Source organism: Ictidomys tridecemlineatus, chromosome 6 (genome assembly GCF_052094955.1).
Source record: "Ictidomys tridecemlineatus isolate mIctTri1 chromosome 6, mIctTri1.hap1, whole genome shotgun sequence".
In the NCBI taxonomy this organism is placed as follows: Eukaryota; Metazoa; Chordata; class Mammalia; order Rodentia; family Sciuridae; genus Ictidomys; species Ictidomys tridecemlineatus.
Genome location: NC_135482.1, coordinates 12,772,348 through 12,800,296, shown reverse-complemented (window position 1 = coordinate 12,800,296; position 27,949 = coordinate 12,772,348). Strand labels below are relative to the sequence as shown.

At 47.6% G+C, this 27,949-nt stretch overlaps 1 protein-coding gene across 1 annotated transcript in view; it reads right to left on the bottom strand.

Moving 5' to 3' along the window:
• Positions 1-27,949, bottom strand: part of Syn3 (synapsin III) — a 424,399-nt gene that overhangs the window by 378,160 nt on the left and 18,290 nt on the right. Inside the window, exon 2 of the mRNA XM_078052454.1 lies at positions 4,552-5,010. Coding sequence (XP_077908580.1) covers positions 4,552-4,862 — 311 coding nt within the window. The 5' untranslated portion in view covers positions 4,863-5,010. The remainder of the gene's footprint in view (positions 1-4,551; positions 5,011-27,949) is intronic.

Here is a 27,949-nt window from a genome sequence, read left to right as displayed (position 1 = left end):
CAGTGGCACACACCTGTAATCCAAGCATCTCGAGAGAGGAGGCTGAGGCAGGAGGATAACAAGTTTGAAGCCAGCTTCTGCCATTCAGCGAGGCTGTAAGCAACTGTCAAGACTGTGTCTCTCAATAAAACATAAAAATGTCTGGGGATGTAGCTCAGTGGTTAAGCATCCCTGGTTTCAATCCCTAGTGCAAAAAAAAAAAAAAAAAAGAATAAGAGTTGGGTCTCATTCTCATGGGAGGCAATTTTAATACAGTGCGGCATGTGCCAGTGTGGCACCCTGGAGTGTTTTAAGTTTATACAGGGGCAGTGGTTTTTAGCACTGTTAGCAGGGCATATTGGTGACAGCTGAGCAGTCCTCTAAGACTAAATGGGAACTGGCCAGGTGAACGTGACAGAGAAGAGTGTTCCTGGAACAGGGAACAGAAAAGGCCAAGGTACCTACCGAGATGCTCCTGAGAACCAGAGCTGTTTTGTATTCCTGCAGAATAAACCCCAAAGCAGGAAGTGGAGCTGGAGACACAACCAGAGGCAGGCCAGACATGCTAATGACTTTGAACTTGCACATTTTAGGTCAAGGATGCAGCAGCAAAGGATTGTAAAAGGGGATGCATGGGGGCAGGGGGCCGGGGAGAAGCCAACTGCAGCTGATCTGTGCTTCGGGAGGGGAACACGGAGATGGTGACGTGGAGGGTAGTTGGGAGGCAGGGTCCAGCCTGGAGGCCTGTGGAGCTGCTGGGGAATCCCAGGCCAGAGCACCAGTGCAGATGTGGGGAAGAACACTGACCTTGAGATCCACTCATCTCATCCTCCTTCCCCGGGGGTGGGGGGGGGTGTTCTCAAGACTGGCCTGCCCCAGGCCCGGAAGACAGCATCCTTAGCTCAGACCTGCCATGGAGCTGGCCTTCAGAGGGTGGCCCGGGCTCCTCCCACCCCCTTGCCTAGCCAAGGTCACCTCCTCAGGCAGCCCCAACAGGTGGCTGCATCTATGAATGCTGGGTCAAGAGTTCTGCCAGCAAAGGTGACTTTGGGACCTTCTGTTTCTCTTCAGAGGATGAAAGTCCCCCATTGAGGTCCCTGGCCAGGTGTCCGATGGTCCTGGGGAGGCCCCCATGGGTTCTGAGAATCTGAAAGCTGGACGCCCCAGGAGAGGAAGGAGGCGTCCTACAATCCCCTCCTCTCTCTGCAAGGAAACCGGGTGCTGCAGGAGGCCCTGGACCAGGGAGGAAGACAGAGCCCCAGCATCTGGGGCTGAGGCGGGTAGAAAAGGGGACCACATTTGCATTGTCCCCGGGCGAGGGGGGGCTCCTCAGTCCAGACAGTGGATGGGCTCCCCCCTCATTATCATCTCAAAGCGGGAAGAAAGGGGCTGTGTGAGCTGCCGTCTTCCCTTTAACAACTTCCTCCTCTCTGCAGACAGTTTGCACAATGAGGGAGCCCTGGGGAGGGGGCTGAACCCCGGCTGCCAGGCTCTGCCAGAGCTGCTGGGACCGCAGGCCCAGCTCGCCCCCTGCTGGCTGTTACTGGTAACCAGGGACAGGCGTGTGGGGAGTTCTACAGGCAGGATTGAAACTTGAAGGCAGCCAGCATCAGTGTGGGGAAGCTGGGAGGTACTGAGATTCAGAGAAGTTAGGAAGTTCATGGAGACTCTCGGACGGACGGAGCTGCCTTTGAAAGGCTGATGGTCTGGGGCAGGAGGTCTCTGTCACAGACATCCAGCGGACAACAGAGCCAACTTCCGGGTGAGTTCGTGGATCTGTTTCTCCTCCTCTGTTTTAACCCACCAAGGGCCACAAAATATGCCATGAACCAAAGATAGTTGTTCTCAAGACCTAATTAAAGCACATGTGATATGTGATTAAAATATAATCAGGCCAGCAGTCCCCACCAGTGTGCATGGCCCCAAATGTACACACTGGTCATTCCTGTGGAGATTGAGACCACAGCCAAAATGTAAATGTCACGTGAATGAGGCTATTCATTGCATCCCAATATTATTCATTGTGCCCCAACACTGAGTCACACACCACACAGAGACAGAGAGTGATAAGATCCAATTTTGTCAGCCAAGAGCCAGCAGGAAGACCTAGGAAAACCTAGTCCAATGAGACAAACCTTGTCCAGGTTGCCCAGAATTGGGCACAAAGAGATTAAACTAGCTTGCCCCCGGGGCTGCTGTCAGGTTGGTTGATGGGACACAGAAAGGTCATAACAGTCTGCAAAAACACTAACATGCATTTAAACAGCACCTTCTCTTGGCCAGACACCGACTACACATGTTCATATTAACTTAGGTGTCAACCCTACTTACATATACTAACTCTATGGGGTAGGTTCTGCATTTAGGTGCAGTGACTTACAGAGGTCACATGGTCACTGTGTGGCAAAGATGGGATTTGAACTCAGACAGCCTCGCTGTGATGTCTTATCCTGAACCATGACATGCTATGAATTCAACTCCACCTACATTGAGGAAGCAACTTCTCGGACAAAGTTGAGCATGAGATAACACAGCCAGCAAAGAACACTTGAAATCAAGGTCAAATGTTGGGTTAAAGGTCAACAGAAGACTTTTATAGTCTCTTGATTACAGACGGGCAGCAGCCTTGCCTGGAAACAGCAAATCTGCAGACATCACGCCCTAAGCTCAGACCCGGGGGCCACGCTTGGTGGGAGAGAATGAGCAGAGAGGAGCCAAGCTTTGCCATGAGCGCCTTCCAGAAGCAGCGGCTCGGACAGCATTCAGACTGGATCAGATCACAGGTGGTTCACGGCCACCCTGGCTCAGATGGGGCAATTACTTAGCAGAAATGCAAGGACTGATGTCTGAGTCTGCTGGACCTAATGAATACTGAGAATGCATTAAGAGCTCCAAACAGCTCCCACTCCAAAGAGTAGGTTCCATCAGCCCAACCTGAGTTAACTTCTCAAGGAGGGAATGTGAGTGTCCACACTCATGCTAGACTAACGGAACAGCGGGGTGCACCCGTGTATTCATGCAACACACATGTGCTGGGTGAGGACAACGAGACGGCCTTTGGAGACACACATGCAACCTTGTCCTCCCGCCACAGGGGCTGCCTGAGGATTCATTTTCAGAATTTCTCTGCTTCACATCTGTTATGGTTTCCATCTGGAAATGTCTCCCCCAAAACTCATGTGTTAGGCAATGCAGCAATGATCAGAGGTGGAAAGATTGGATTATAAGAGCTGTAACCTTATTGGTGGATTAATCCATTTGAAGAATTAATAATCTGAATGGACTACTGGGTGGTAACTTTAAGTAGGTGGGATGTGGCTGAAGGAAGTGTGATAAGGGGGTGAGCCTTAGGACTGACTATATCCTGTCCCTGGCTCCTTTGGCTCCCTCTCTGCTTTCTGGATGTCACATGCTGAGCAGCTTCCCTCTGCCACCTGCCCCACCCCCCACAATGCTTCTGCTTGGTGCCAGCCAGCTGTGGACTACACCTCTGAAACCATGAGCCAAAAAATCAATCTTTCCTTCTCTAAGTTGTTCTTCCCAGGCATTTTGGTCAAGACAAGGAAAAACTGACGAGTACACTATCCATGAATTCCTCTGCCCTGAGTGTGGCGCTTCCTCGTCTCTCAGTTTGGGCTGTCTTGAAGGAGGACACAGAAGAAGGGGTTTTAGTAACAGAATTTTTAGCAAATCCTGTCTCTGGCTAGATGAATAGTACTTATCACTCCTCAGTGCTACAAAGTGGGTGGAGAGACCTATTCCCAAGTGCAGCTCCGTGTGACCACCATCCCTGAGCACATCAGCTGTGCTCAGTCGCTCAGCTGCTGACCTGGTGGCTGCTGCAGTGAGCTTGGGGAGCGCTGTCTGAGAAGCAGCTCAAAAGCACATCGTTTCTGTGCATTGGTGGTAGGAGGACAGGCTCTGGAGCCAGCCTGCCAGCAGCCGAAGTAGCTGGGATACATACTGAGGCCTTCTGGCCCCCAGGGTTTGGGCTAGGAGCCAAGGGCCTGTGCTGATTTATGTCACCCTAACCTCATTTTAGGGCATGGAGAGTGACTGAGGCTGAAGAGGAATAATCGGGTAAATATCACCAGCTGCATTTCAGGCTTCAGAAGTCTTCCAATTTTAGAAAGGCCATGTGATTGTGATTTCCATCCATATAATATATAACATTTCCTGTGGGTGCCGGGCAGCACCCCTCCTCAAACACATTGCATTGTCATATGAACGAGCACACAGAGTGACATAATCCAGACTGCCATAGCCTCACTGTCCTTCAGACTGGGCTTTGCTGTCAGAAGGATGACAATATATCTTCTAGTGGCCAGAGCCACGGAGTTTTAAATCGGCAGGTGGGGACTGTGGGCCTGTAAACGTAAAGGTCTTGGGAGAAAACTGGGCACGATGCAGATGTTGTGGGGCCTGTGGGTCAGTGTGAATTTCCTTCCCTCTGGTCATTCTTTGAAACCACCTGAGCCCCTTAGGGCCCTCCTCTGTTCCCCCCAAGAGGCAAGACAGACCCCATGTCAGCTGTCTCCCCGGCTGGGGGTGGTACCTGAAGACCCCGCTTACCAGTCTGTGTGGGCATCATCGATCACCAGCAGGATCCTGGGCCTCTGAACCACAGGCGTGGAGGGACCCGCAGGCTCCGTCAGTCCCGGGGAAGCCTGCGGGGTCTGCTTCATGGCACTGGAGAAGGAGCTAAAAAGGCTGGATCCTGGAGAGGAGAAGGAGGCTGCCAGGGGCTGGGGGTGCCTTCTCTCCATGGCGGGGGACGCGGGGGAGCTGGTGGAGCTGTCTGGGCGCTGCAGGTCCGTCATGTAGCCGTTGGGCAGGTTGGCCACAAAGCTGCTGTCGGAGAGACGCCGCCGGAGGAAATTCATGGCTGTGGGTGGGGGCAGATGGCTCCCGTCTACTCCTAGGTGAGGCCCAGGACACGGGCTCCAGCCAGAGGCAGGGGCAGGACTCTGGGCCAGAAGAGCCAGGACAACTCGGCACAACCAGAAGTCGGCTTCAGAAGGATTCGCTTACCTGTTGGAAACAGCCAATAAGCACATTAGTGTAAGTGACCTCCTCCCCTTTAAGAGCAAGCAGCTAAGCACTTTCCTGCTCCACTGTTGGTGGCAATGTAAATGGGACCGTCCTTTTGGAAGGGAATTTGGCTGTATGTGTTAAGAGCGAACCCTTTTAACCTAAAAGCTCCATTTTCTGGAATTCTATCCAAGCAGAAAAAAATCTGAGTTATAGAAAAAAAAATCACATGCACAAATGTTTATCACAGCGTTATCTACACTAGCAAAATACTGATGAGTAGCTCAACATTCCACCACAGGACATTCAATCAATAAATAGACATACAGCACAGTCACTCAATGAGCCTTTTGTGGCTGTCTTAAAAAGGATATCAAAGAAGGGTTTTTTTTTAGTAACAGGAAAAAAAAATTCATCTTGTAACATTAAATTAAAAACATCCTGATAGAAAATCCTAGGTGTAGGATGCCTATAACCATGTAAAAGTTGAAATAACAAAATTTGGGAAACAAAATAAATCATGTGAGTAGTGGCTACATTTTTGTAAAGTAATTATATGTCTTTTCTTCTTCTTTCTATTTAGTTATGCTTTCCAAATTTTCCAGAATGCATGTTGCTACCGACTGAAATATGGGCCCTCGAATTCATGTGCTGAAGACCTAATCCTTATGTGTTGGTATCTGGAGACAAGGCCTTCAGGAGGTGACTAGGGTTAGATCTGTCATAGGTGTGGGGCCCTTGCTATGGGAGTAGAATTCTTGCAAAAAGTGACATTGGAGAGCACTGTCCACGGGCCTTTCACAGGGCCCATGTAAAGACACAGGTGACAGGCAGCCATCTGCAAACCAGGCAGAGAGCCCTTACCAGAACCCCACCATGCCGGCACCCTGAGCTAGGACTTCCAGCCTCCAGAACTCTGAGAAAGTAAATTTCTGTTGTTTTGAAGCCACCCAGTTCAGGGTATTTTGTTATGGCAACTAGAGCAGACTAATACACACATTATTTCTTTTTTGAATAGAAAACAAATTTTAAAAGAAACAATTTGTTGACTTAAGATCAAAATATCCTACTGAGAACAATAACTTTTTAATGGAATTAAGTTATATTTTTTATTGTAATACAATTTACTGAGACTGCACAGTGTTAACTGTACAATTCTTTGAGTTTTGGTAAATGCATATGCGGCTACAAGATTCTATCACTTGTGAAAGTTCTTTTGCGCCCCCTTCTGGTTTATCCACACCCAGCCCATAGGAAAACAGGATGTGTGACATCACTTATTAATTTCCCTGTTCTTGAACTTGATATAAATGCAATCATATATATAACTCTTTGGTTAATGACTTCTTTCCCACAGCATAATCGTTCTGAGCTTCATCTATGCTGCATGATTCAACAGTCATTCTATTTTAATCCCTGAGTGGCTTTCCACTGGGTAAACAACCCTCAAGTTTTCATTCCATTCTCTTTTTGATAGATGTTTGAAATGCTTCCAGTTTGGGAGCACCATGACTTCTAATCTATGAAGGTTTATATTAAAAATATATTAACAAGCTAATTAAATTCAAGTATTACTTCCACTAGTCCTTTACAGATTCCTTAGGGTTGTGTATTTAAACAATCACATCATCTGTAAACAGCTCTTCCCTTCTCTCTTTCCAATCTTAATGCTTTCTCTACTTTCACTTCTCATTATTCTAGCTAGAACCTCCAGTACCGAATAGAAAGACATTTAACTTGTTTCCAGTCTTGGGGAAAAGCCATTCTACATCTCTACTGGTATGACCCTGACTATAGGTTTTTATAAATGCACTTTATCATATCAAGGCAGCTCCCTGGTACTCTCAGTTGCCCATGAGAATTTATCATGAATAGGTATTGAATTTTCTAAGATATTTACTAAATATGTTGAGAGTATTATATGATTTTTGAAATTATTTATTTGCTTAATGTGGTGAATTACATTTGATTGATTTGTAATTGTTAAACCAAATTTTCACTCTTGGGATAAATTCCCCTTGGTCATAGTGAATGAATCTTTTATATACATATATATTAGGTTCGATTTGACATTCTTTTGTTGAGGACTTTTGTGTCCATATTTATGACACAAGAGACTGGTCTGTAGTTTTTTCTTGGCAATATCTTTGGCACCAAGCACTGTTGGTTTCACCAAGTAGTGTTAAGAGGTGTTCTTTCCTTTTCTATTTGTGTAGTATTGGTATTTTTTTTCAAATTATTAGCAGAATTCAATAGTCAAGGTGTCTGGGGTTGGTTCTTCTTCACGGGACAGTTTTTAATAATGAAATCAATCTCTTTTATAAATCCATTCATATTCCTGTTTCATTTTATATCAGTTTTGGCAAATATGTGACTTCAAGCAACTTGTTCATCTCATCTTAGTTGTGAAAATTATTGGCATAAAGTTGTTTTTAATATTTCTTTTATTGATGTAGGATCTTCCTGATTCCTCTTAATTTTACTGATGTTGGTATATTTTTCTTTTAGATGGATCAGTGTTGCTAAGAATTTATACATTTTATTGATCTCTTATAGAACCAACTTATGGTCTCTTTAACTTTCTCCTTTGCTTTCTACTTCACTTTTTCTTGTCATTTATTACCTCCTTCCTTCTCCTTATTTTTAAGTTTAACAAGCTCTTCTATCTTCTAGAATTTTAAGACAGAAGCACAGATCACCAATTCTAGAATTTTCTTATTCACCAACATAAGCATTTAAAGCAATGCACCATCCTCTAAGTACTGCTTAAGCCGCATCCCAAGTAATTTGCTATGTCATCTTTTTCTTATCATTTAATTTCAAATTGTTGTCAATTTTCCCTATAACAAATTTGACCCATGTGCTGTTTAAACATGTGTCTATCTTCCGGGTTTCAGTGCTCTTTTATATATTTTCTTGCTCTTGTTTTTAATACAATTCATTTGTGATTAGCGAACATAGTCTATGAGGTTTGAATCCTTTGACATTCTTTGAGACTAATGCCCTGGTTCAATAGGGTCCATCCTTGATGACCGTTCCATATGGACTTGAAAAGACCAGGCATGTTGCAGTTGTTGGATGCAATGTCCTAAAGAGATCAATCCGATGGTTGTAAGTTAGGTTCCCCAGGGAGGTGGCACTCCTATAGTGACAAAAGCAAGACTTTTATTGAAGACATGATAACAACTCGATTGAGCTCTCTGACTTAGTTCTGGCTGTGCCACGCCAGCAGCCCTCCTCCTCCTCCAGTCTAACTTAGTGTGTGTGACTCTCTTCTTTCAAGGGCCAAGTTCCCTCCACATTCTATCGACTCTTTGTTTCTCTCCAGCGACATCCAGTAGTTTCTTTAAAATATTTTGTGCCAAGTGTATAATTATCATCTATGAGGAGGGCTAGATCCACACCAGCTACTGATCATGACTGGAACTAATCTCTTCCACTTAAAAAGTACCGGATGGAAAGTTGACAAAACATCAGAGGGGAAGGGATCTTAGCGTTTATCTATCAGCTTGTTCTTTGGGAGCTCTGTCCACCTCACACTGGTGGGCATTCCCCGCTCTCAGAAGATTCATCTCTTAGAATCTTTGACCCACTCCAGTGATGGTCAAGACTCCTCCGGACAGTCTCCCCACTGTGTGGCCCAGGAAAAAGGAACAGCTATGGTTCAGGGCAAGTGTCAGTTAGGAATACGTGGGGTGCTGCCATAGGGGTCGACATGGGTCAGGGACTATGCAGATAGGAGGTCAGGGAAGGCCTCTCTGAAGAGACAAATTTTTTCAAGAGAATTAATGGATAAATAATATTAACGTATATTTATGGGGTACAATATGATATTGTGACATGTGTTTATATTGTGGAATAATTACATCAAGCAAATATTTAAAATCAGCCACTTCACATACTTCCCTTTTGGTGACAAAATAACTTGAAATCTCTTCTTTAAGCAATATTGAGATATACAGTGCCTTGTGCATTTAATACCCACCATAGTCAATGCAATGGATAACTGAAGCTCACTCTTCCTGTCTAGTTAAACTTTGAACCTTTCATCAGAGGTTCCCCTTTCCCCACCCACTCCGTCTCACTGTCTGGGTAAATGTCATTCTGCTTTTCCATGAGTTTGACTTTTTTGATTCCACACACAAGTATTTTTATTTCTGTGCCTGGCTCACTTCCCTTAACATGTTCAACTGTGTTGTTGCAAATGGCAAAATTTCCTTATTTTGGTGGTTGACTAGTATTCTCTTGCACATTTATATCACATTTTCTTTATCCATTCATGCAATGATAGATGCTGATGTTGATTTTTACATCTTGGCCACTGTAAATAATGCTGAAATAAGCAGGAGTGAAGATATCTTTTCAATTTCAATTCCTTTGGATGTATACCCAGAAGTGAGAATGCTGCATCATGTGATAATTCAATGTGCATTAGTCAGCTTTCCATTGCTATGACAAAATACTTGAGAAGACTTGTAGGAAAAAAGGTTTATTCTGGTTCACAGTTTCAGAGTTTTAGAGCATAGCTTCTTGGACGGGAAGCTTTTAGGCCTTGGTAAGGCCATACCTCATGTCACGTGTGACAGAGGGAAGCTGCTTACTTGATGGCAGCCAGGAAACAAGGAAAGCAAGAAGAGAGAGGGAGGCTATGGGGATAAGATGTCCCCTTCAAGGGCACACCCCAGTGGCCTAATTCCTCCAACTAGGCCCCACATCCTAAATCTTCCTTTACCAATAATTTAAAAATCCATCAATGCTACAATTAGAGACATGAAAAATTGTGCTCTATTTGAGTAATATGAATTGAATTGCATTCTGCTGTCATATATAACAAATTAGAATTAAAAAGGAATAAAAAGAAATCCATCAATGGCCAGGTGCAGTGACCCACCCCTGTAAGCCCAGCAGCTTGGGAGGCGGAGACAGGAGGATCATGAGTTCAAAGTCAGCTTCTGCAAAAGCGAGGCACTGAGCAACTCAGTGACATCCTGTCTCTAAATAAAATGCAAACTAGGGCTGGGGACCTGGCTCAGTGGTTGAGTGCCCCTGAGTTCAATCCCTAGTAATCCCCCCCACCAAAAAAATCCTTCAATGGATCAATGCCTACACGAGGACTGAGCCCTCATGATCCAATCACCTCCCCAAAGCCCCACCTTTAAAGCTGCACGAGGGACCAAGCCTTCAACTCACGGCCCTGTGGAGAACACGTGTTATCCAAGCCGTAGTACTATTTTTAGTTTTCTGCACCTCCATACTGTGGTCCACAAGGGCTGTATTAATTTATATTCCCACCTACCCTATCCCAAAGTTCCCATTCTCCATACCCTTGCCAACACCTATCTTAAATTTTTAAAAATAATTAGACATCGTAGCAGGTAGGATGTGATATCTCACGTTTTTACTTGTATTTCTCTGATGACGACTGATGATCATTTTTTTTCATGTACCTTTTGACCATTTATGTCTTCTTTGGAGAACTATCTGTTCAGGTGCTTTGCCTATATTTCGGTTGAGAGTCTTGTTTTCTTGCTGTTGAATTGTTTGAATTCCTCATATATATTTGGATATTAGCTTCTTATAAGATGTTTAATTTGCAAATATTTTCTCTCAATCCATAGATTGTCATTTCACCCTATTAATTCCTTCCTTAGATGTGCAGAAGATTTTTAGTCAGATGCAATCCCCTTTGTTTATTTTTTGCTTTTGTTGCCTGTGCTTAGGGGAACATATCCAAGAAGTCATTGCTTAAACCAAAGTCATGGTTTTCTTCTGGTAGTTTTACAGTTTCAGGTATTACACCTGCATTAGTTCATTTCCATTTGATTTTTATATATGGTATGATATATGGATCCAATTTCATCCTTCTGTTTATGGATATCTGATTTCTCTAATATATTTTGTTGAAGACTATTTTTTTTCTCCATTGCATATGTTCTTGGCAAGTTTGTTTAAAAAAAAAATAACCATAAGTGCATGCATTTATTTCTGGGCTCTGAACTGAGCTCTGATCGTTGGTCAACATACCTTTTTTTTCTGTCAGCAACATGCTATTTTGATTACTATTGTTTTGTAATCTATTTTGAATTCAGATAATACGATGCATTCAGGTTTTTGTTGTTGTTGTTCAAGATTTCGCTGCTTATTCACAGTCTCTTATGATATGATACAAATTTTCAGGGTTTTCTTCCTATATTGATGAAAAATGACTTTGGAATGTATTGAATTTGTAGACCTCTTTGAGGGTTTGGACACTTCAACAAAGTTAATTCTTATAATCCATGAACATAGGATAGTTTTTCATTTACTTGAGTCATCTACAATTTTTTTCATTAATGTTTTATAGTCTTCAGTACACAGATATTCTCACCTCACTGATTAAATTTATTTAAAAGTATTTTAGAGGGTAGGAGTCATGTCTCAGTGGTAGAGCGCTTGCCTGACATGTGTGAGGCCCTGGGTTCAATCCTCATCACTGCATATAAATAAATAAAAGATCCATTAACAACTAAAGAATATTTTTTTAAAAAGCATTTTATTTTTCTATGCTCTTCTGAAATGGAGTTAGTTTCTTACTTTCATTTTCAGATAAGCCACTGTTAGTGTGAAAAAATTCTGCAGATTTTTGCTTTTTTTTTTTTTAGTGAATTACAACTTTACTAAGTTTGAAAATCAGTACTAACATTTTTAGTGAGTCTTTAGTGTTTTCACTATATAACATCATGTTAAAAGTAACAAGAAACAATTCATTTTCTTCCAGGAAGTAAACTTTAAGCTGAGATATAAAGAATGGAAAAATTGAAGTCCATATGCAAAGATTCCAGGTAGGAAAGGGTTAGGCACATTTGAATAAGAGAAGGAAGATGAGCCTTACTGGGGAGTAAAAATAAGATTTCTTAGAAGAAAGTGTTTACAGAAGTAGAGAGGGATCAGATCACAAAAGACCATAGTGGAAAGGGTTACAAATAAGAACAATCCATAATCTAGTCTACCTCGCCATAGTGTGGGAAAGAAACTGAGGGTAATATGTTCATCATGCCCCCACCATATGCAGGTTCATTTTTTTGTGGTTTCAATCAATCCCTTTCAGTTGCAGTCCAAAGTTATTACTAAATGAAAAATTTCAGAAATAAACAATTCTTAAAATTCAGAAATAAACCCTCATGAGTTTCATCCACTGAGACACCAGGTCCCATGAATTCAATCTCCCCAAACATCTCTGCCACAGTCTGGGTTCACTGCATGCCATTCTGAGTAATGTGACGACGTCTTACATTTTGCTGCTCCATCCCACTCAGCGTATCCACATTGTATATGCTACCTTCCTGTTAGTCACTTAGTAGTCCTTTTGGTTATCAGATTGACTATCACAATATCTCAGTGCTTGTATTCAAGGGACCAGTATTTTACTTAACAGTAGCTGCAAATGGGAAGAACAGTGAAGCTGGCAATTCAGATGTGCCCGTGACAAGCTGTAAAGTGCGTCCTTTAACTGAAAAGATGAAAACACAGTACAAATTTGGAGAGATCATATTAACATGACTTATTGTAGTATACTGTTATAATTGTCCTATTTTAATATTAGTTAACAGTTGTTAATCTCTTACTGTGCCTAATTTATAAATTAAAGTTCATCATAGGTTTGCATTGGGAAAACATAGTATAGGATTCAGTATTATCTGTGGTTTCAGGCATCCACTGGGGGTCTTGGGATATATCCACAAAAGGCCAGGAAAGACTGTAATTGGAGGAGGCCAGGTAAGTTATGGGGTTGCAGTAGTCATTTGGTTTTCAAGTGTAAGAGAAAGAAGCTGAATAATGTAATCGCCAAAGTCTGTTCCTCTTCTGTAAGTCACTCACTTCTTGTGAGTGACAATTAGGACACTAGTTATCTTTTTCATACCAAGTGTAATCTGATTCTGGGACAAGGTGTGAATGAGAGGGATTCTGGTGAGGAAGACCATGGGAAAAGCAGAACAGAAACACTGGGGGAGAGACCCAGGGAGGTCCCTGGATGCCCAGCTCGTGCTCTCCCTCCTTTGGCCACGAGAGGGCAGGAGTGGCCATACCAGATAAGAAAAATAAATCCCAACAATTTTATCAGACACGTTTGCAAACTAGCTTCTTGGAGGTGTGAAGAGAGACTACACAGGGTAGTGTATATACACAGGGTTAAAGAAGGTTGAAAGACACCTCAGACTTGGTGGTGAATCCAGGAGACAGAAATAAAACCACTGGGTTACAGGTTTTGGGTCAAGGTGACAAGGGCTCAGTAAGAAGACGAGCCATCCCGGGGTGCCTTAGCTACTTTGGTAAGAGATGAGCAACTGATCTCCCAGACAGGAAAGTGGACATCTCTACTCCTGGGTCTCACCGACCCCCCAGGTTCATTTACTTGCTCACTCTCAGGTGCATTCATGTGCCTGGTCTTCCCATTTGCGGGAACAGTAGCAGCACCCATCAACTCAGGCCAGAAACCCGAGTCTCCTATGTGGCTCCTCCTTAGCCCTCGTGGGTTTCAGCCACTGAGACACCAGGTCCCATGAACTCAATCTCCCCAGACATCTCTGCCCCTGGCCCCTCCTCTCCACCATTTCTGCCATAGTCTGGGTTCACATGCTGCTAAAGGCTCTCCCCCGTTGCCCGTTGCCCCAGCCTCCCTCCCTCCTGCCAGCCTCCACCGTTCAATCTCCTTTCCACAGAAGAGCTGAAGAGAGCTTTCTAAACTGCAGCCCTGACATGGAAGCCCCGAACACAGAGGGACCTTCATGGTTTGGTCACTGCCATTTTCTTTAGTGCTTCCCTTTAATCTCCATATCGACCTCTTCCAATGAGTCCTGCCCTTCCCCAAATCCGTATCTTTCATGTATGGGGCTTTTCCCTCTGCCTCAGCCCTGATACCACCAGATCCCCTCTTCCCTCTCTGCCTGGCTAATGATGCCCAGGGAGGCCAGGAGAGAGTTAATGAGAGGACAGGCTCCAGGGACAGGCAGGCCTGGGTTCCCGTCCTAGCTCTGCCGCTTACTATGGCCAAGCTAGGAGACTTATTGACCCCTGTGCCTCAGTTTCCAATAGGGTTAAAAAGAATGGTTTCTTTGCCAATTAATGTGCACATGGAGTGAGGTGACAGACGTCACAGGGCAGGACCTGGAAAGGCATGCACTCTGCCTACTAATTGCTCTTATGATCCATTACCATGGTTTGTTATCACTGAACCCTATGAGGCTGCTGGGAAGATCCAATGAAAGAAGCCCCCAAGTGCTTCGGAGCCACGAGCAATTATGCAAATGCTGATGACACACCGTCATTGTCCCTGGTGGCATTTTTCAGTCCGACCAGGGTACAGGCTTTGGCCCTGGCCTCTCTTGCTAGATCGTCATTAATGCCCACATATTCTGTGAGCACCAAGAAGGCTTCTAGGCCCGGGTGCCCTCCACCCCAGTGGCTCAGGCGATAGCTGCATCGCACACAGAACACGAGGATGTTTCCACTGAACGGCTCCCCTGGGATCCGTTCTCATAGACACGCCCCTTGGTTATTTGAGAATGTTGTGAGGTTTGTTTCTGAATCCTGTACGTCTTGCCACAGGTATCTTCCTCCCTCCTGGCCTCTCTCAGCACCTCACCCCCAAAGATCAGACCTCTGGGCAGGATCTCACCATGGGAAGGGCTAACTCAGAGGAGCCTTGGACACAGATGGGAACTCAGGGGCAAGAGAGGGTGAAGAGGAGTGAGGCCAGATGCTCTGCCCACCTCAGTGCCGTCACACCAGTGAGCAGGACTCTTCCAAAGGTATGAGTATGAGGCATAAGAATGTCAAGCAACCCTCCCACTTGGTCTTCGAGGCCCAGTGAACTGACTCCGGTGGTGGAATATTAGGCACCATGAAAAAAAGAAGGGAGGGTACTTATTGGTAAGACTTGGTCGTAAAAATCCCATTCTACACTTACCATAAACCCAAGTCCTACCTAAAAGGGAGCCTTCAAAGCTCTTCCCCGAGCCCTGGGTGAGGGCCACCACAGCCTCCGCGCTTGGCAACAGAAGCAGCACCCCTGGAGGCTGAGCTTGTGGCCCTAGGAACAGCTCCTGTGGGTTTCAGATCTGCCACTGATGACACACCAGGCCTCAAACAGCTCCTCGGCCTCCCTGTGCCTCAGGGTCCTCATGTGTACACGGAGGTGACAGAACAGTCCGTGTCTCATAGGCTCTTGTGAGAATTAAGGGACTTGGTATTGGCAAGGTACCCAGAGCCTGGCGCATGGTGAGCAGCTGGTGTCAGGTGTGGTCATTATCCTGCTGGTTTTCAGACAGTGCCAGAGGCCGTGTGGTCACTGTAGTTTGGAAGGCTTTGTGGTAGGGACTCAGTATTGATACGAGAACGAGCTTATGGAATGGATCTGACTTTGAGACCTCGCTCTGCCACGAGTAGCTGAGCAACATCTTGACCACAGGCTCTTCATCTGAAAACCGTGAATATCAATACGGTGCCATCTTGACCACAGGCTCTTCATCTGAAAACCGTGAATATCAATACGGTGCCATGCCTATTCCACCACAGGTCTTTGAAAGAACCAAAGTAAAATGTACTAAAGTGCTTTTCAAAATACTTATGTTTTAAGCTAACATGGAATAAAATAGACTTCGGGGGTCCCTATAGCTTTATGAATTGTCATACATTCATGTACCCACCACCAAGATAAGGACCGTCTCCCCACTCCCCATGAAATTGTTTTTTTGATTTTTTAAAATGCTCTGCAAAGGTCAAAGTCCTAGTGTTCTGCAGGCGGACACCTGGAGGGCCTACCATGGTGCACTAGATAGGGAAGATTCAAAGCCTGGCACATTTCTCCCAAAACAAGCAGAGAAGGTGAATGCCAGCCATGGAGTTTCCTGTCATCGGCTGCCTGCACACGGGCTGCTCCTCAGCAGGAACTCGGCCTCTCCAGACACCTGCCTGCTCACGCTTCACCTCCTTCAGGTCTTTGCCTGAATGCCACCCTCTCCCGAGGCCTCCCCTCTGGGAGCCACCATCTGGTACTTTGGACCCCCACCCCTCTGCTCCACATGTTCATTTTTTTTTCCATAGCCTCCACCCTCATCAATAAACCATAGAAATTATTTATTCTGCTTATTGTTCATTTCCTGCTCCTTCTGATAGAGGGCTACCTCCCCAAGAGCAAGGGCCACAGTCCCATGTGTTCACTGATGTGTCCCAAGCACCAAGAACGGTGCCCAGGACATAGTTGGGCATCGATAACTATTCATTAAATGAGCATGCTCTAAAATAACAGGAACAAAATTCAACTATCCTCACCTGTATTTGCAAAAATCAAAAGTGCAATTGTACTGAAGGAAGCACCTCTCAGTGCCTGACAGATAAACCTCAGGTGAACCAAAACTGATAAAATGAAGGAGACTCTGGCTCCTTTTATTTTAGTGGGCCCCGCCTCCACTCAAACACCCTACAAACGCCTCACTCTACCGCCCACCCAATGTGTGCTACAGTAATTTTTGTGTCTCCCCCGTCAGGAACCAGTGTTTGGGTAAAAAGCTGGAAAATTCATGGGGACCGCATGGCCTGAGTTTCCTCAGTGTATTGATGAGCATGGGAAGTGAGGGAGCGTCAGGTGAGGCTGAGAACCTGTGAGCTGCCTCTCAAAGTGCATGGCTGTCACCTTGAAGTTCTTTAAGGAAAGGTCAACCACTCTGCTGCCAAGTGAGCTACTCTGTTCACACCTACAGACCTGCTGGGCCTTCTGTGCGCAGAACTCTTGTCCACCCACGCAGGCCTTGACCTCCTGTAAGTGGTATCTGCTCGTGGGACACTGCGGATGCTAGACAAGAAGGATTCAGACTTTGGAGCTAGAATTCATAGGTGCAGGAGCTTTCTGCACCAGCGCTCTTGGGACATTTGTGGGAGGGTCTGCTCGAAGTCAGGAGAGGTGACATTCTTCCATTTATCTGCAGTCACCTCCCCCACCCAAAATATATTCAAATGGAGAAATGCCAAAACAGTTCAAAAAACAAAGTCATGAATGTAAGCATTGACATTTGACAAATTAAGTCTTTAAATCCTAAGTTTATAAGGCAATTATAACTGAATTATCCCCAAGATAATCCCAGGATTTATTTAGGCACAGGATGCACAAGGCTCACCAGGCAGCACCCACTAGGACTGGGGCCCGAGCTTGGGGTTATCTTGTCACCATGCCACCTGCCTCCGACTTATCCAGACTTTGCATCATGGTCGTGTCTCAAATCTGACCCTCGACACATGGAGGTCTGCAGCTCAGTCGTTGTCCTGTGTCCCTCTGTGACCGCTGCTCATGATAGGCCTTCGAAATTGATTAAGGTGCTCTCCAGCAAGGCCAGCTTACCCTAAGATAAGTTACGTTTGTTCTGGCGTATTTCCCAACCCTACTTCTGAATGTCATCATTCCAAACTGGGGCCAGAGAGGTGGGCACCTCTAGGATGGTCATCTAGGACACTGGCAAGGTCCTCTCCCGAGGGTGAACGCCCTCACATGCTCCCTCATGGCAGCTTCTGTCTGCAGAGCGGCCTTCACACCTGGAGCAAGCCCTGCCTGGTGCAGTCTTCTTCTCTGAGGCATGGTGAAGTCTTGTCGTTTCTCAGGACTCCATTGCTGCATCGTCCGTTCAGTGTGGCCTTGGGGCCACCCCTGCCACCTGCAGGTGGATACATAGGAGCATTTTCCTGAGAGACAGCTCCTGGGTTTCCTTCCCTCCTAGACTTATTGCTTTGTCAGTTTTCAAGTATCAAACCCTAACATGCACGCATTTCACCTGGGGAACTTTCTAAGCAACGTGGTTGGCCAGCCTTCATCTCAGGCTCTGATCCTGTCGCCTGGACGGGACGGGGAGCCTGGACTCCACATGTTCGCCTGCTCTCCAAACGATCCCAGTGATTCACTGCCATTCCCTAAGCACCAGATTTGGTGAACCATTTCCCCAGACCAGATTCTCCAATTCTCCAAAATGGGAAGCTCATCCCCTCAGAATTTTTGAAATGATACGCTAGGGTACAGGAAAAGATGGTTAGAACTTTTCCAATTTTTATCACACCCCAAATTTCTTCTCGGAATGTCCATTTTACCAGCATTTAGTGATCTATGCTATGGTTTAGGTATTAGGTGTCCCCCCAAAACTCATGTGTGAGACAATCCAAGAAGCTGTGGAGATGAATGGTTGGGTTCCCACAGCCTTAACCTAATGGGTGCATTAATCCCCTGATAGAGATTAACTGGGTGGTGACTGAGGGCAGGTCGGCTGTCATTGGAGGAGGTGGGTCATTGGGGGAATGCCTTCGGGGTGTACATTTTGTCGTGTGAGTGCAGTAGACACTCTCTGCTTACTGGTGCCATATTTCCCATTGCTCTCCTCTGCCGTGCCCTTCCTCCATGATGGTCTGCCTCCCCTCTGGCCCAGAGCAGTGGGTTGGCCATCTGTGGACTGAGACCCTGAAAGGATGAGCTCCCAGATAAACTTTTACTTCCCTAATTTTTTTTTTTTTTGGTCAGGTCTTTTAGTCACAATGGCAAAAATGCTGATTAAAACAAGATCTAATCACACCTGCTCCCCAAATCCTCACTGGAGGAACCCCAGAGATCATGCATCCTGACGTTGAATAAACCCAGCCAGCGCATGCCTTTGGGAAAACGGGCATCTGAGCAACATCTGAGTGTCTGGACACACGGACGAGGTGATGTGGTGTGCCCCTGAAGCATGAGGGAGTGACGCACCCTGCAGCAGTGTGGGCCTCAGGGCTGCCGGTCCCACTTTTCACCACCGGCTGGGAAACAGGGCATCTGGACCCCTGAATGAAGGACGTCCTAGGTCTGGGTGTGCCTCCGGGTGCAGAGGGGTGGGACAGGGGGCCGCAGCAGGACCCTTTCTGGTGGGCAACAAGGGCCTGGGGTCCTCCCAGGAAGAGCTTCTGTTCCCTCTTCCTGCATGTGCTCAGCGAATCCAAGAAGGCAGCACCGACTCCATCTTTTTTTTTTTTTTTTTTTTATTGTTCCATCTGCAAAGGGACCTTCAAAGGAGGTTTCCTCTTGGGAAATGATCTTCCCTTTCTTCCTTTCCTCCCTTCTCTCTCCTTTATTGCTTCCTTTTCTTCTTTCTTCCTTCTTTCTTGTTTCTGCATCTTTCATTTCCCCATCAAACCAGAGCTGCTTTCTCAGGAACTAACCTTGAAGCTGAAATGGACCTAGGAGTTGACTCTACTCCTTCTGCAGATAAGACTCCCTTTTATAGTCTAGTTTCAAATTAATTTATATCATTTATTGAGGACCAATGAAATGCTAAACATCCTGATTTATATATGTTTTATATATATATATTATTTGTGTGTATATATATATATATATATCTTTTAAAATTCTTATTTGTTATACATGCAGCAGAATGCATTTCAATTCACAGTATACATATAGAGCACAATTTTTCATATCTCTGGCCATGCATAAAGTGGAGTCACACTATTCATGTCTTCATGCATGTACTTAGGGTCTGATGTTCATCTTGTTCCACCATCTTTCCTACCCCCATGCCCCCTCCTGAGCCCTCCCTCCCCCTTGCTCTATCTAGAGTTCTCTATTCCTCCCATGCTCCCCGCCAACCCCATTATGAATCAGCCCCCTTATATCAGAGAAAACATTTGCATTTGTTTTTTGGGGGATTGTCTAACTTCACTTAGCATGATCTTCTCCAGCTCCATTCATTTACCTGCAAATGCCATGATTTTGTTCTCCATTGTGAGTATATGCCACATTTTCTTTGTCCATTCATCTACTGAAGGACAAATAAAAACTACAGAATGCTAAACAAAGAAATTAAAGAAGACCTTAGAAGATGGAAAGATCTCCCTTGTTCTTGGATAGGCAGAATTAATATGACAAATGATCATACTACCAAAAGTATTATATAGACTTAATGTAATTCCAATCAAAATCCCAATGACATTCCTCATAGAAATAGAAAAAGCAGTCATGAAATTCATCTGGAAAAATAAGAGACCCAGAATAGCCAAAGTAATCCTTAGCAGGAAGAGTGAAGCAGGTGGCATCACTTTACCAGACCTTAAACTATACTCCAGTGCAATAGTAACAAAAACAGCATGATCTCTCTCTCTCTCTCTCTCTCTCTCTCTCTCTCTCTCTCTCTCTCTCTCTCTCTCTCTCCCTCCCTCCCTCTCTCTCTCTCTCTCTCTCTCTCTCTTTATATATATATATATCTTTTTGAATTCAGATGTTAATTAGAATCCATCAAGTAGGCATTATCATTTCCTTTAAACTAACAAAATAAAAATCTCAGAGGGGTTAAGTCACTTATCCAAGATCATACAGCAGGTTGGTGGCAAAAGCAGAACTCCTATGCACATACTGCAGTGCTTACAATTCTGAAGAACCGTCTTCGGGGGATCTAGTTAACCAACCTCATCCTGTGAACAAAAAGAGAAGAGCCCACCAAAAAGAAATGAGTTCTACTCAACATTGGTTCACGGAATCCTTGTAGCAACCTCACGAGATATAAACCATTGTCAATGCCATTTCTGGGGAGCCAACGTGGGAAAGAGGCGCAGGGAGACCAAGTGCTTTGCCCAGGGCAGTGGGTCTAGTAACTCCAACCCAGGAGGCCTGTACCCTCTGTGCAATGCTGCCTTCCAGCTCAGACCAGACAAGGCCGCAGCACAAGGGAACCCAGCCCAGGAGCCAGTCCTCTCCTGTCCAGGCTCCAGGGTGGTGGTCAGCAGGGCAGGCAGTGGACATTATCAGCTGGGGAAGCCCAGCGGGGGATGGCCTCACAGCTTCCCTGGCTTAGCACAGATCCTTCCTCTCAGTGCCAGCCAGAGGCTGGCTGTGGGGTGCTGCTATGTACCAGACTCAGAGGGGACTGCTGCTGGCCTTCCAAGTGACAGAGGGACAGGCCCAGGGTGCAGCTGTGCATGGAGCCTGAAGAGCACCCGAGTCCCTGCTGCCCAGCAGAAGGCAGGCAGTCTTTAGGGCGACGGTGGCCCCAGGTTGTAGCACACGACTTCATCTCTCCAGGTCGCATCACCCACGGGACTGCTGAGCAGAGGGGGAGCGAGCGGCCGCTGGGGGCCAGACGCCCGCCTGGAGGTACCGGCGCTCCTGAGTCAGGATGGGGTGGGTCGCATCGAGAGCTGAACATCTGTAGGGAGAAAACCCGCTCAACCCACTTGACCCCCGGAGCATCGCTGTGGACAGACGGTGCCAGGGACTACAGTCACCTCCCCAGAGCTCACGTGGCTCGTGGCCACTGCCCACATGGAGCGGAAGGACGGCACAGTACATCACTAGCCCCAGAAAAGAAGGAAATTCTCAATGGGTAGCACAGTGTCTGCTGAATGGGTGTCACTCTGTGTCACTGTCAAGCCCCAAACCATGGAATCACAGCATCATGAGTGAGAGACCATGCGTGCCATAAGTTCCCTGGGGCCGTGGTGACATGCAGATGAAGGTGAGAGTGAGGAGGCTGTGGGGGTGGTGGGCCGGCTCCTGGCCACGGACCTTCGTCAAGAAGGAGATAGTGCTCAGGCTGTCCACAGAGGATCCCGACTCTCCCAACAGCCCAGGCCAAGAAACGCCATCCCCCCACTCCACCGCTGTGGAGGCCGAGGTCCAGTGATGGTAGGTGCCTGGCCTGCGGTCACTCAACGCACACACAGCTCACGGCTCCGCCAGGCTCTGCCGGGACACAGGAACTCATCCCTCCCCTTGTCCAGGTAGGGGTTCGATTATTACTCTCAGGTGTAGACATCAAAGCCCAAAGTCACACCACTAGTAAGTGACAGAGCTGCAATTTAAGCTCAGGTGACCCGGATCTGGTGGCCAGAACCCTGACAACTGAGTGGCCCTGCCCCCCACCCCGGGTGTTAGGGTTCGAGCCTGGGTCTGCCCGAGGTGGGGTCTGTGGGTTTTCTAGGCAACGTTTCTCCATCGAGAGCCTCAGCTGAGCTTGTTCATTGCACAAAGATACCAACAGCCCCGTCCCCTAGGCCCTGGCCTCACGCAGTGGCTTCACCTTCCTGTCCCCTCCCCTGTCCTTCCCTCTGCTTCCTCGCTTTCTCCAGCTGGTTGTGTTGGACTCCTGGTTGGTCCCTTGTCACCTCCTCTAGGAGCCTCCTGGGCCATCGTCACTCACCATCTAGGACTAGGTGAGCGGCCTGGCGTTCCCCAAGTGCCCCGTGCACCCTCTGTCTGTGGGCCGGGGGTACAGGTAGCAGGCCGATTTTGAGTACCAAGGGACCAGGTCTGTCTTGGAGTCTGACCTTGGAGATACCTGCCTTGCCAGGACCTGGGAATCAGACACCAGCTGCTCTTCTCTGCGGGGTCAGAAAACTTGTGGCCTCCTTCCTAGAGACAAAGGGGGCTTCTGGAGGGCGCCCCAGGCCTGCCACCTGCCTGAGAATGCAAAGGAAGAGACGAGATGGGGGCCCAGGGACACCAGTCACCTGGAACACATGGTCGGAGCTAATGACGGGAGGGGGAGAGAAGCAGGAAGAGCGAGAGAGAGAGAGAGAGAGAGAGAGAGAGAGAGAGAGAGAGAGAGAGAGAGAGAGGCAATATCTATGGAGCCGGAGATGGACAGATGCAGAGGACACGCCGCTGAGCCCTGGCTGTGTGGCTCAGCTCTCGCTCCTCTTCCTTCAGGGACTGGCGGCCCCGAGACAGGGCAGGTGGCCGCCTGGCAGTGCTTCTGGTGGCCAGGTGCTGCCCTAATGAGGAATTTAGCACATTCATTCTGGAAAGCAGAGAAGGCACAGCCAAAAGGTGTCAAGTTTATCACGTGCCAATCAGAACCCTGGGGTCCGGCCACGCCCACTGCAGGCCACTCCTTTTCCGACCTCCCTCCCTGGTCATAACCCTGCTGTGTCACGTAGGCTGGACGCGTGGGAGTCCTCCATGGTTCCTTCCTCCCCTCACTTCCCCATGCAGCCACCATCAACTCTGAGCTCTGGATGCATCTATTTCTCTCAACTCCATGGTTGCCACCAGATTCCCGGCCACCACCTCTCACCTGGACAGATGCAGCTGTCCTCTGGCTCCTTGACCCTGTACCTGGCCCCTCTGTTAACTCTTCCCAGGGCAGCTGCCCTGCTCTGACACTTCAGTGGTCCCTAAGCTGCTTTGGGTCAAATTCAGCTTCTGTCATGGCCTTTGACCCAATGTGACGTGGGCCTCCCCCGCCTCATCTTCCACACCCAGCCCTTTGTACTTGCTGTTCCAGGCCCACAATGTTCTTCCCTTTCTGCCCGTTTATCCCTCAGGCCCCACCCCCAGTGTCACCTCCTCAGTGTTCTTCCTTGACCACTCCACTTTTTGTCCCCAATGTCCCCTACAACCATGCTCCCCTTCCATGTCCTGCAACATTTCCCTGCAATGGTTTTACTTCCTGTTAAACTCCCCCAGGAAACAGCCAGAACCTCTATTCCCAGTGCCTTTTGAGGGACACATAGGGTGTACACATGGTGATCATGAAGTAGAGTCTTTTGGAGCACTCTGGGTCTTCACTCTGGCTCTGCCCTGGTAGAAACAGCTTCCCAGCAGGGAGGGACATGGGAGGGAGATGCCTATGAATTCAGAAACCCTCCACTATGGTGCTGTAACTCCATGTGCTGTCCCCACAGACTCACACTGAGGATTAACTTCTCCATGCAGCAATGTTGGGAGGCGGGGCCTATTGGGAGGTGTTTAGATCATGGGGGTGGAGCCTCGTGAATGGGTTAATGCTGTCTCTCGGGAGCAAGTGAGTTCTAGCTCTCACGGGACTGGGTTAGTTCCTGCAAGAGCAATCACTATAAAGCAAGCTGCCCTTGTGCTTTGTCTCTTCTGCAGAAGCTTGCTTGCCACTCTTCCATGCACTCCTGCCGGGAGATGCTGGTCGCCATGTTACGCCAACTGCATGAGGCCCTCGCCAGATGCAGCTGAAGGATCTTGGCTTTCTCTGTCCCCAGAACCAAAAGATAAATAAAATCTCTTTTCTTTAAAAATCACTTGGTCTAAGGCATTCTGTTATAGCAACAGAAAATGGACTAAAGTTAGAGACTGGGTGGGCACAGACAAGGGAATTGGCCTGTCCATAGTCACCCAATCAATCAGAGGTAATGTCAGAACACAGGTCCTAAGGCCTCAGCCGCTGCTTCTTTTCTGTCTCCAAAGTTACCATAATTAAAATATAACATTCTTAGAGTATCGGGGCATACTTACTGGTCATTCACATCCCCCTCTTCCAACAGGAAGATTTTTCTTCCAAATAACTAAAGAATAATACCTACCCTGTGGCTGACTGCCCACTCAGGTACTGAACTGATGGCGAGCACCTGCCCTTAATCCTCACCCAGCCTGGGAAGCAAGTATTAACATTAACCCCATTTTAAAGATAAAGAAACTGAGGCTCAGGGGACTTCAGCAGTTTGCAGAACATTGTGTACCAGGTGAGCAGTAAAGCCAAGTTCAGCCTCTGGATCATTCTCATCTATCTCAGAATTCAGCCTTTCAACCACTGTGATATCCTGGGCTGCTGCCTCAGTCTCCCCTGGAGTCACGCATTAATGGGGTACCCCTGGGTATCAGGCACCTTCAGTGCAGCACCTTGGCAGCCTCTGCAGTGCCCTTCACCTTGGAGAGCCTGAGGCTGCGCTCTGGCTCAGAAAATCCCAGGCCCAGCAGGCCCAGCTGCAATGATGGGGACACTTCCCCCTTGCAGGCTGGGAAGCTGGCTGCCTTCCCATGGCTGCCAAGGAGCAGGGCAGCTGAGGCTTGTGTGTGTGTTCTCACGAAGGGAAGCTGGCAGCCACGGCCCCGGGCTCACCGGGTGACCCTCGCAATGACACCAGCTAATATTATACAGTGCTTCCGAGGGAGCAAGAAACTGTTGTAAGCCTGGTTCAAATATTAACCCAGGACTCCTAACAGTCAAAGTGACCAGAATATGCCACTTTGGCACAGGGACCATTTTGAACTGAAGGCCACTGAGAAGAAACAAAGAAACTCCTCCACCTCCTTCGATTTCCCTAAAAGGCAGGACATAAATTGAGGAGGTGTCCACCCTCTGCACCAGGAGAGGCAGAAGTTGATCACTAGAGACGACCTGAAACCCTTTATCAGTCCCCAGAGGCACAGGGGATGTCACTAACTTGGTCCACAAGTTCTTCCCATCTGCTTGTCTCTCCTTCCCACCCCGACCAGGCCCCTCTGCAGCCCAGGAAGGCTTGTCACCTGCACGTCCCACTCCAGCAGCGGCTGAGAAAACGCCCCAGATGAGGCTGAATTAAGACAGGAACACAGTTGACAGGAGGAGGGAGGAGGGAGAGAGAGGAAGGGAAGGCCAGAAAGGGGGAGGGGGAGGAGGAGGGGAGAAGAAAGTTAGGGAAGGACAGAGAAAGAGAATTCAGTGACGGGACAAAATAATAAAAAAAGAATAAAATCAAAAGGCCAAGAAGATGAAAGGAAAAAAAAAAAAAAGAACTCAGGGTAACTCTCTGCCCTACGGCTCTGCCCCCTCCTCATCAGGGAAGGGCCCCCTCCAGGCTTCCTGCCCAAAGCCACGTCCTGTGCCAGTGGAGCAGCGGTGCTCCAGCCAGACAGCAGCAGTGGCCCTGAGCCCAGGCACCAGGATCCCTAAAGGGTGAGGACGTGTGACAGACGGAGGGAGGCCGAGCTTCCAACCCGGCACCAGATTTCCTCAGAAGGTCCCCAGCCACTGTCCCTGGCAAGGCAGGGCTTTGTCACAGCCGGTGGAGCTCTGCTGTGACAGCTCCTCTGCAGCCCCTGCAGGACACAGCCCGGTGCAGCTCTGGCCACGCGGCTGGAGGAGGCCCACTCAGCCTCTGCCCACGCGCTCCCTCCCACCTCTGCTCACTTTGTCTTCTTTACAAAAAGTCCTTCCCACGCCCATGTCCCCACCTGCTTAGGGACAGAATCCTTCTCAGAACAGGAGGAAACCAAGCGAGCCACCTTTAAGACCTTCTGGGGGTGCAGAACATCATCAATTCAGCCAGACACCAGGCACTACACGGGCCCCAGGACTACCCCCGGCCCACGGCTCGGAGTGGAGGGAGGAGTCGGAGGTCCTGCAGCACCTGTGGCCTGGCCCTCCCGGCCAGGTGTCTCGCTTGACAGAAAGGTCCACCTAGGAACCTGGACAGGAGTCAGCCTGGAACTCAGCAGCTGTCCCCTCCCTAAACTGAGCCACCCTTTGCTGAGGTCGTGTTCCAGGAGACCGTGGGCTGCAAATGGAACCCAGGCTGGTTTGGGGCTGGTTCTGACTCTGTCCCATGTCCCTGGGACGCCGGTTCTGCAGTCTGCTGTGGTGGAACAGGGAACAAGGGTCAGGAGACCAGCTCCAGAGCCTCCAAGGTTCACCTCCCAGGCTCCCTCCCTGAAAGCCTGTGAGCCTCCACAGACCCACCCTCAAGAGCATGGATGTGCAGCCAGTTCTGCGAGAGGGACAGTGCCAGCCGCATTTTGTGGATGGAGACCCTGGTACTCAAGGAGGTGATCACGTCTAGGCCTCCCAGGCAGAGTGGCAGGGGCCAGGATTCCCAATTAGGTCTGCCCAACCTATCAGACCCCCGTGCCAAGCCTGCCGAATCTATAGATGTTTGAGGTTCTAGGGGGTCATCTCTCAATTTCCAAGGGGCACTTGGTCCAGGACTCCCCTAGAATAACAAAATCTGCAGATGCTCAAGTCCCTTATGTAAAATAGTGTAGTATTTGCATACAGCCTACACACACCAGCTTGCAAACTTCAAGTCACCTCCAGATTACATGCACACCTAAAAAAATATAAATGCTATAGAAGAGTTGTGATACTCTACTCTTCAGGGAATAATGATGAGAAAAGGTTTGTAGGTGCTCAATATAGATGCAATTTTTTTTTCCAAATACTTTGGCTCTGTGCTTGGTTGGACCCATGGAACCCACAGAGAAGAAGGGCTGGCTGAACTGATATGTTTATGATAACATCTCCCCCAGGCAGAGTGGCAGGGGGCCAGGATTCACAGTTAGGTCTGCCCAACCCAAAAGCCCGTTCAAATCTATCTGACCGCCATGCCAAGTCTGCCGAATCAATGGATGTTTGAGGTTCTAGGGGATCATCTCTCAGTAGCCCTGCACTCACCATCCTGATCTCCTTCCCTCCATTAACTTTCTCTGGAATATCCAGTATCACCTATCATACTGCAGACTTTACTTTTGTGGTGTGTTATTTCTACATCCCTGTTTTGGTTTGGGACTGGGATGTCCCCCTATAGCTCCTGTGTCTCCATACAGCAATGTCCAGGGGTTGGGCTTTGGAGGAGTGGTTGGATCCCAAGGGCTCTGACCCCATCGGTGGATTAATTCATTTATGGCTGAATGGAAGCTGGGAGTTAGGACCTAGCTGGAGGAAGCAGATCTCTGAGGATATGCCCCGGAAGGGTTGATCTTCTCCCAGTTCCTCTTGTCCTCTTCCTCCTCCTCCTCCTCCTCCTTCCCTTGGCTCTGTCCTCTTCTGCCTCCTGGCTGCCATGATTTGAGAATCTTTCCCCTACTCTGTCCATCCGCCATGATTTTTCTGGCTTGGAACCGACCACCCAGGAGCCAGATCCTCTGAAACGGTTATCCCAAACAAATCTCTCCTCTTCTCCGTTGTTTTTGTCAGGTGTTTTGGCCACAGCAATGTAGAGCTGTCTATCACAACCCCCTTCATTTGAATGGGACCCTTCAGGAAGACAAAGCTTTGTGTTTATTTTCTTGCTGTCACAACTCTGGGACTGACTCCAAAGGACTGGGACACAGTAGGTGTTCAAAAGATACTTGTGGACGCAAGAACTGAGTGAATCCACCTTTTGTGTTGTCAATGGGTCTTTAGATGTCCCTAGGCTACAATTTTTTTGAGAACAGGGATTATATCCAATT